Source organism: Cricetulus griseus, chromosome 7, assembly GCF_003668045.3.
Source record: "Cricetulus griseus strain 17A/GY chromosome 7, alternate assembly CriGri-PICRH-1.0, whole genome shotgun sequence".
NCBI lineage: Eukaryota > Metazoa > Chordata > Mammalia > Rodentia > Cricetidae > Cricetulus > Cricetulus griseus.
In genome coordinates, this window is record NC_048600.1 from 71,887,634 (window position 1) to 71,897,181 (window position 9,548).

The window sequence follows — 9,548 nt, forward strand, 5'->3', positions numbered from 1 at the left end:
CTCCTCCACCGTTTCCTAGCGCCCATAAAACACCTTTTATTAACTCCTTCGTGTCCGGAACGGCCCGCGTGGCCTTGCAGCCCTTGTCACGGTGTTTACAGCCGAGACTAATGGGGCCCATATTCACCCCGATGCCGGGTGGAGGCGTCCGCCCTGGGTCTCCGGCTTCGGCCTCAGCTACAGCCAAAGGCCGGGAGCGAGGCAAGGCCTGAGCACGCGCACTTAGAGCTGCGTTCGTGCTGGTGTGCCTGAGAGCTGTTCCCAGACAGCAGGCACTCGGCAGCCTTCACACGCAGGGAACCTATTGCTTGCACGCGACCGTTGCACGCGGAGATGCCTGCCTTAGCGCACCCCAGTTTAGTTCCATACTCGCCCGCGCCCCCAAGCAAATGCACCAGCGATGGATGCGGATGTGGAGACACAGTGCTCGGCTGCGGCCACACAGGAGGGAATCATGCACAGCACATGCTCTCAAAAGTATTTGTTAAGTGTTCTGTTGTAAAAGAGAAACTTCAATTTAACCATTAACACGAGGCTATTTATGTATAAAATAACAGTACCGTAGGAGAGAGTCCTTAACTGCCTGCAGTGTTTGGAGTTGAGCTAAGAGGACCAGTACAGTCCCAGCCAGGCTCTATAGGAGTAGTTCCCACAGGAGACACCTAAGAGCTCAGCATTCCCCAGCACAGAGGCGGAACTCCTTTGTGTGGTTGCACCCCTTGCATTTCCACAAAGCTCAATCCACACACTGGTGAACAAGCTAGACTGGGAATTCCCAAACAAGTAAGTCCCTATATCCGATTTCTTTCTCCATCTTCAACCCCCCCCCACCCAATTCACACGAGAACACTCTTCCTTCCATTCTTTGCCCTCCTCTTTGTCTCAGATCTGCAGTTTGGTTCGGTATTTATCAAAGAAGGGGAAAGGGAGAGCGCTGGCACCAGAGACCACGGGGAGGAGGGATCAGAGAAAGATGCTGGCAGCAATACCATACAGGCCTGTGAGGTTCTAGGACAACTTTTTATTAAGTCAAGAGCATAGATATTGCTTTGGCAAAGGGGGGGGGGCTGCGAGTGGTCACACGGATTGAGGTAGAAAGAGGGTGGGGGGTAGGGAGATATATACCTGAGAGCAACAGGCATGATAGGTAGTTTAAATATGTTAAAAATTCGGCAACGAAGGGGAAAGCTTTTATTTAGAAAGAAAATGAACGAAACGAAGGAGAATGAAGGAAAGAAATAAGAGGGTAAGGGGACGAGGATGGAGAAAGGAAGGGGAGAGGAAGGAAGGAAAGGAAAAGGAAGGGAAACATCTCCCTTGGAAAGCAGAGGTGCTACGGAGGGAAGCAGTGCCTTCCCTCTAGATAGGAAGTGCAGCGACAAAAAGGAAAAACACCACTCTTCCGAAGAGAACGACCCAGGCAGCGTCCGTCTTCCTGGCAGGAAACTCTGATTACTCTTATTGCATTTTAACTCGAGAAGAAGGGTCCGGGGTACTGACGCAGACCCCGAAGAAGGCAAGAGAGCGAGCCAGAGAGCGGCGCGAGCACGGCCTTTGGGGTCGAGTTCCACCCAGACTGGTTGGAAGGGGTGCGTCTTTTGGGCGTTTGGGTTTCTGCAGTCCCTCCTTTTCTTGCGTCGAGCCTCCAAGAACCGCCCTTGGCGGGAAGTGAACATATATATAAATTTCTCTTTCTCTTACTGTATTAACAAATTCAAATGACATTGCACGTGCGATCCTAGTGGGTAGTTGCAGCCGCCGATCCGCCGGCGCTCCACAGAGACTGGGCGAGGCGCGCGCGCAAACCGCGGGAACCCGGAGGCCGGCCTTGGCCGCAGTGTCCTTCTCTCCGGGTGGCCAGGTGGGCCAGCCGCAGCCGGGTCCTCGGCGCCGGTCTGGTCTCACTGATTTAGCTCCAGCGCCCAGACTTGTTGAGGCCAGCCGGTACGCCCTTTAATCCTCTTTTCACCTGGCCCCAGGGCAGGAGGAAAGCCTTCGTGCTGAGGCTGCCAATGGACACAAACAAACAAACAAACAAACAAAGCAAGAAAGTCAGGTTTAAGTTATTCAGTTCGGTCTCCCCAGCTTGGAGGGGAACATGTCGGGAGCAGTAACTGTGGGTCTTTAAATAAGTGACAGATGTCTGTTTGTGAAGCAGACAACCAGGATCATAAATCTGCCTTTATGCTCTAAGTTCCTGGGACCCTGAATAGTCTGTACAACTTGGGGAGTTTTGCTACCGAGTACTCGTCAAGTCTGGGGGAACTGACTCTCTTTAAAGGCGTCCTGGGGTCACAGACAGCAAGCTTCTCAGAAGACTGGTGTGGAAGGGTGGGAATAGTAATCTGCTTGGTGTGTAACTTGTTCCGGGTTTTCAGCCTGGCGTATTAGCATCTTGGCTGGGATGCAGTTATACGCTAGTACCGGTGCTGGGAGCCTCTCTCGCCATGCAATGAGGAAAGAATTGGCCTGGCCTCCACAGTCCTTTTGCCCAGCTCTTCTAGCAGGAACTCGGGGTGTGCTACTTGCAAGAGGCAGTGCCCTACCAGGGTCAGGACCGGCCCTTGCTTCCAATAAGGTGCTCCTCCCCACCCGCCCGCACCTCCAGCAGCCCAGGCCTCAGGCAGCTGAAACTGGAAGTCTGTCTTTCCGGTGGTTCCAGGTAAGCTATCCCTACTTTGCCACAGGCCCTGTGGGTCAGATAAAAGCCTGAAAAGCTCCCCAGTTCACTCTGATGTGCCTGGGCCTGAGACTACCAAACTGAAGGAACTCGGGAGGCCAGAAGTTACGCTTCCCTGAGGAGAAAGATCACCCAAATTGGAGAAGACCCAGACAGGCCAACTAGGCTAGCCCAAAGGCCGAAACCCCTCCTGCTTTTTGCAAGCAAAGCCTTTGAGGTCGCCTAACCCACCACTCTGGCAGCCAATGGAGCAGATAGGACCCAGGACTTTTCATCCTGCTTCTCACTCTGACTCCTCCAGTGAGCTTGTTTCTCCAATTAGTACAATAATAGAGGTAGATTAGCCTCTCCAGTAAACCCCTTGGAAAGCACTAATTGATTCCACACTCAGATATTCATTCTTAAGAAAATTAAAGTAGGGAGCCCCTACTCGCATTCTTTTTTATTTAAAAAATTTTTTGGAGAATTTCATACATGAATACGGCATTTACGTCATTTCCTATTTTCATTCTCAACCTGGCTTCCAGGAAAAGGAAGGCCCAGAACTTCAAATATAAAACAAAATATGTTACATGTGCACCTTTTGGGGGCCCAGTTTTCCAATTCATCTTCAAAGAAGGCCCTAAGATCACCTCTAAAAAGCAAGATCCTGTGTTCACTCAGTTATGAATTGTAACTCTACCTCCCTCCCATGCACACAGTGACAGACTGTGACAGTCTCAGAACTCTCCCTAGCCTTTCAAAATCGCATCCAGAACAACACAGCTAACCCCTGGCTGTTTGCAGGCCTGCTCTTAACCCAGCCCGCACCTTTGGCTGGGGCTTACAAGCCCCGGGACTCACCAACTCCCTTTTCCGCTTGCTCTCCCGGCCGCCATCCGCCTTTTTGAGTTCAGCCTTGAAGGCCTCGGGGTCACCCGCTTGTGCATCCTTGGCCAGCACATCCATCAAATAGGCGATGTAGCTAGTGGCCAGGCGCAGAGTCTTGATCTTGGAGAGCTTGGTGTCCGCGGGCACATTGGGGATGCACTCACGCAGCTCTGCGAATGCGCTGTTAATGCTCTCTGTGCGCCTCCGCTCCTTCTTGGGTCCTGAGCCTTTTCGTCTGGGCAGGCGGCCTCCAAGCGCCTCCAGCCGACCTGGGCTCTGACCCGGCCTGGCGTCGGGACCATAGGCAGCCGCAGCTACTGCGGTGGTAGGTGGTGGCCCGCCAGCAGAGAAATCTGGAGCACCATCAGCGGGGCTCAGCAGCCAGCTCTGGAAGTAAGGCCGCTCTTGGTGGCAGCGGGAGGCCGGACCAAAGAGGAAAGGTTCGTGGAGCATGGGGTGCGCCGGGTGTGGGTGGTGATGGTGGTGGTGGTGTGCGTAGCTACCCACGAGGTTCATGTTGGAGAGGCTCCTGGCCTGCGCCGCCAGCCTAATTAGCGCCGCCCCATACGCCCCCACAGAACGGGGCCACCCGTGGGCTCCCGGGGCCGCGAACTGGCTGGGGTTTGGAGGAGTCCTGAACAAGGCTGGAGATGACACGCGGGACCTGTAGCTTCTTCAGGGTTTTGTAGGCAGAGAGGGAGAAGAGTGCGGATTCCCAAAGACCCGTTTAACCCTTCTACGGACTTGCTATCGGGATCCTGCTTATATAAGGCCCCGGCTTTGATGTCAACCTCTAGCTGGAGCCAATGGCAGGAGGAGGAAAGGGGGTGGCGGTCCCAAGTTTTATGCTCAGCAAGCGCCACAGGATTCTAGGCTGACCACAGGGACTGAGAACCAGCCCCGCCTATGACCCTCCCCTCTCCTAGTTCCCCTCCTGGGAGGGCGGGGGCTGCGAACTTGAGGCCAGGCCTGCTCACGCCCTGTAGTGAGACTACCACCCTTTCCTCATGGATCCAAGGAAAGGATTCTAGAATCATCCCTTGAAAAGACACACACACACACACACACACACACACACACACACACACACACACACACACGATTTCAAAGAGAGGGACTGAGGACCAGAGCAAAACTGGCTCTTGTTTTTAGGCCTGAAATTCAGAATAGGATATCCAGCATCCCCGAACCCGAACTCTAAGGACGCTGCTCATCGCGGGAGCCTGAAGGCCACCGGGCGCAGCAGGAAAGTAGACTAGGCCCTAACACCTCCAGCCCCGCCCTTAGGTCCCCTGCTTCAGGCTGGACCCGGAGCTATAGCCGCACAAGGTGGTTCTCAATGGTCTGGTTCTCGCCCAGCTGCTGACTCCCAGGGGAACCTTTCCAGAGGCCGAGGTGGAAGTGGGCGGGAAAGGGAGAGGGCTTCCAGCTCTTGGGCACTGACCGGTTTGTTCCGGGCTTGGGGGTTGGGGGTGGAGGCAGTGGCTGATCTCTGCTCCTCTCGCCTCTCAGGCGCCTGATTCGGTGTAAAGGCCGGCAGGCCGAGATGGTGGCGAGGCAGCCTGGCGGCGCCTTGGCCCTGAGGCATCTCTGTGGCAGGGCTCCCTAGTGTCTTCGGAAGATTCGCACGTATTGCAAGGAGCGGCGATTACTGACTACTTACTCCATCCGGCCCACAGCCCGCATGAGAACGTTTGATCCTATAAAGATACCTCCCCTGAAGCTGACACTCTGGGAAGCCAGCCCCCCCTCCTATATCCACCGAGAAAACAGCTCCGGCCACTTCGCACCCAGCCGGCTGAGGCATGATCTATCTCTGTACAACCTTGTGTGACTCCCCTCCGGTCTAGAGCACTTCTCCGAGTTTGGGATTCCACAAAGAGATGGCTTTCCAAGAGTTGATAATAACCTGGGAGACCAGGATATAAGCTTCAAGTCTGGGACTCTGGATCTTTCCATTAAGGTCCCTGTCCCTAGGACTCCTCCAACCTTACCAATCTTTCTTGCCTAGGTGGGTTGTAGAAAACGTGCCCTTCTTTCAAGTGTGAGTTAAGGGGGGAGAGAGATTGTGTCAATTTCTTTTTAATTCACTTTTAATCCAGCCACTCAAAAGTTGCTTACTGAGGCCCATCCTGTTAGTAAGACAATTACCAGACAGGGACAGTAGGAGAAAGGCCACAGAGTGCAGACAGGGAATGTGAGGCCCAGTAGCAAGTGACTAAGTGAAAACCAATGTGGACCCAGCGGATGACAGCCCTCGTATGTAAAATCCTAGGAACGCGTGCGTATTGAGATCCCGCGTGTCTGTGTAAACGTGGGCTTCTGTGAGAATACCTCTGCTTCAGTGCGTGGATAGAAGCTCAGTCACTGGGGTCTGAGCGCCAAGGTTCCACCTGTGGGAGCTGGCGGGGCTGTGGGCCTTTGCTGGCCAGGAGGTTGTGGGCAGCGGTGGAGAGAGGTCCTGGGACCCCTCTTTCCTGCCCCAGGCGATCTGGAAACCCGCCGCGCTAGTCGGCGCCTGGCGCCGGCAGCGCTTGGGTTGAGCTGAGTAGGGAGCCAGAGGAGGCTCGCCGGGAGGGCGCCGGTTCCGAAGCTGTTCTGCGGGGTCCTGTGCCTCACAAACGGGGAGGCACTCCCTGAGTGAGGGAACCTGGGTGGAGAGGAGTAACTCCATTAGAACAGCCTGGATCCTGACCCCAGCAGTCTTCACCCTGGGCATTATAATAGGTCTGTCTATACACACAGGCTGGCCCCTTCGCTGGCACATGCCAACGCGTTCTCCTTAGTAATACAATGGCATGCCATCCGTACAGTGTTGCAAGATCTACAAGTTCCTAGGATTTTTTTTTTTTAAACACGGTTTCTGTAACCCTCTGAGTAGGTTAAACATAGGGGCTTCCAGTTTGGGTACTGGGGGGTACAAGAAGGCCATAGTTTTACCTGAGGCACATACCACTAAACACTGGATGCAGGGGTGCACATAATGTTTTCATTGGTCCAAGCACTCTTTAATTACATTTATTTATTTGTGGAGAGCACACGGGTGCCACAGTGTACTTGTGGGGAGATCAGAGGACAGCTTTTGGGAAGCAGTTGTCTCCTTCCAGTATGTAGATCCCTGGAATTAAACTCAGGTGGTCAGCCTCGGTGACAAGCACCTTTGCCCACAGAGCCATCTTGCCAGACCACAAGCACTTATTTCATTTTAATTAGCTAATTAAACACAGAATTTCATGTAGCCTAACCTGGTCCTCCTGCCTCACCGAGTTCTGGGATTTCAGGCAGGAGCCACCACCATACCCAGTTTCACTTTGTATCTTTTTACAAGTCACTCAGAGTTATATTCACAACACAAACTCTCAAAAAAACCTTTTTTTTTTTTTTTTTTTTTTTTTTACCAGCTGGGCAGTGGTGCAATAGTCTGAGATAACTTGGGAAACTGAAGCAGGAGAGGAGAGTTGGTCAAGGAGTTCCATTAAATGTCTGGTAATGGACACAAGTTAGGACGGAGGATAAAAAGCTAATCGTTTTTCTAGTTCTAATTCTGTGTGGCTTATTTTGATTTTGTTGGTGGATATGGCCATAAAATATACTAAATACTGAAAGTGTCAAGTTTAATGTGAAGTGTTACAGCTTTCTGTGTCAAGTTCTAAATGTATAGAAGTTCATTGAGCTGTACAGATGTCGGGTCTGGTTATTCTTGGTGTGTGATGTTTTTATTTATTTGCAAGTTTTTTTTTTTGTTTTTTGCTTTTGTTTTTTGTTTTTTTTGGTTTTGTTTTGTTTTGTTTTTGAGACAGAGTTTCTCTGTGGCTTTGGAGGCTGTCCTGGAACTAGCTCTTGTAGACCAGTCTGGTCTCGATATCACAGAGATCACCTGCCTCTGCGTTGGGATTAAAGGCATGCTCCACCAACGCCCGGCTTGCAAGTTTTTTTTTTTTTTAATAATAAAGTCTATTTAAAATTTTAAATGTCAGATTGGGCAGCACTGAAAGCCAGTCTCAAAACAATAGCATCAGCCTTCCCCTAACTCCCCCACTAAACACACACACACACACACACACACACACACACATATACGCGCGCGCTCACGACAAAAAATTCATCAGACAACATGATACAGATATACTAATGTTCACAAATAGACATTCTCACCCATTGGCAAGCTCCACACTAGCATCCAAAGTCTGCATATTCAGTTTGTTCTCCGTGTGCTGCATGGTTTCCAAACACCACATGCATTCATGAGTTTGCATGTTTTTCACAGCCTTAGAAGACAGTCACATTGACAAAATGGAATTATACAGTAGTGCTCATATTATCAGGTCACCCACAAGGACAATGGACACTCACATAGGGTCACACTTGCATCTATATAAAAAGGTATTGCTTTCCACCTGGCAATGTGAGGCCCACTTTCTTGACACTGCACAGATCACTTATGGCTGAATATCTGGGCTAGATATTCTGGTAGAGAATGGATTACAGTACAACAAGAGAGTAACCCCACACACACACACACACACCCCACAATCAGGAGGTCCCTTAAAGTCTCCCAAATTACCTGCTCACCAATTCGTGTTAAAAATGCCCCTAGACAGTGCCATTGCCTCAGGGTTTGATTCAAGGGGGCCTTATGTGAAATCTGCTGTGGCTCCCCACCACTCACAATTATGAATATCAAGGAGAGGACAAGGTTGCTAGACTCCAGGCCCAGCCTTCCAAAGTGCTTGTATGACACCTGGGGCTCAGATGAGTGAGGAAGACAATAGAACCTGAAACAGGGTGGGGAAGGGATAGGGTCCTGCTGTGGGTCTTCCCTTTCTTACCCCAGGCTAAGAGTGTGTGTGTGTGTGTGTGTGTGTGTGTGTGTGTGTGTGTGTTTAGGGGGGTTATGCAGGAATTTGAGCAAAAGATGAGACTTCTAGTTTAGCTCTGTTTGTTTGTGGAGTTGTTTGGGTTTTGATTCTCAGATCAGGCTGGTCTCCAACTCAATGTGTAGCTCTGGTAGAACTTACCAGTCTTTATCCTGCTGCTGCTGCCTAGGTCTCCCAAGTGCTGTGTCTGTAAGTGTGCACCAGCTCCCTCAGCGCCGAATTCTGACATCTGCTAGGAACTCACTGTTTCTCTCCAGCTTCAAGCCTCAGTTTTCCCATTTGCCAAAAAGGGGAATGGGGATAGGGTTGAATTTGTAATTTCTGTCTCTTCACTATCAGGTGCATAAATCCACCAAGGTCAGCAGGGCTCCAAAGGCAGGACTCCGCTGTCCGGCAGCCTGCTTCTGCAGATCAATCCTCGGGAGCCAAGAACTCTAGGGGTTCTGCTACAAGCACCCCTCCCCCCAGTACCCTCAGTGTGTTTTCGACTGTCTGGCACTCTTAGAGGCAGGCTTCTCGGATCTGTCCCCAAAGATACCGGTGACACTGGACGGGCAATCTTTCCGAGTTGTTAGAAAAGAGAGCACTCTCCTCCGAGGTTAAATAAACGGGAGTCAGGGGAAGCAGGCAATAGCAGGACTGAGCCCACCTGGGTTGAAACTGTCTCTTTCTGCTCCTTCTCTGTGAATCTGGGCAACTGGCAGTTTCCTCGACCTGCCACGGAGGACCTGTGGAAGGTTGGGTGAGGTTTGGGTAGGGCTGGGTAAGTGGTTGATGTACTGTGGCACCACACAAAATAAGAGCGAACTCAACTCGCAACAGCCCTAGGGTTTGGTCTGATGCTGCACCGCTGAGGAAAAGCGGCAACCTTGACTAATTGCAAAACCTTCTTCAGGGCAGCCGGCCAGGCCACTGGATTCTGCTGGCACTGGGCTCTGCTGGTGGAGTCCAGTCCTCCCCTCATCCTGCTGATCCTATAGAACCCAACTGCCATCCCTCCGGGATAAAGACCTGGAGGACCCGAAGTCCAGCCCAAGTCTCCGCCTCAGTTTTTTTGTGCTAATGCCCCAGTACGTGTGTGGGGGGGGGCGTGGGGGGGTCTGCCAGCCACCTCCGGGGAT

General features: G+C 51.8%; 1 protein-coding gene across 1 annotated transcript; it reads right to left on the reverse strand.

Moving 5' to 3' along the window:
* Positions 1-1,901: 1,901 nt before the first annotated feature.
* On the reverse strand, positions 1,902-4,069 carry Hand1 (heart and neural crest derivatives expressed 1). Its single transcript, XM_027426207.2, has 2 exons — positions 3,524-4,069; positions 1,902-2,006 (listed from the first exon to the last, which is right to left on the reverse strand). The coding sequence occupies exons 1-2, from the start codon at positions 4,064-4,066 to the stop codon at positions 1,902-1,904; spliced, it is 648 nt and encodes a 215-aa protein (XP_027282008.1). The 5' UTR covers positions 4,067-4,069.
* Positions 4,070-9,548: the final 5,479 nt, after the last annotated feature.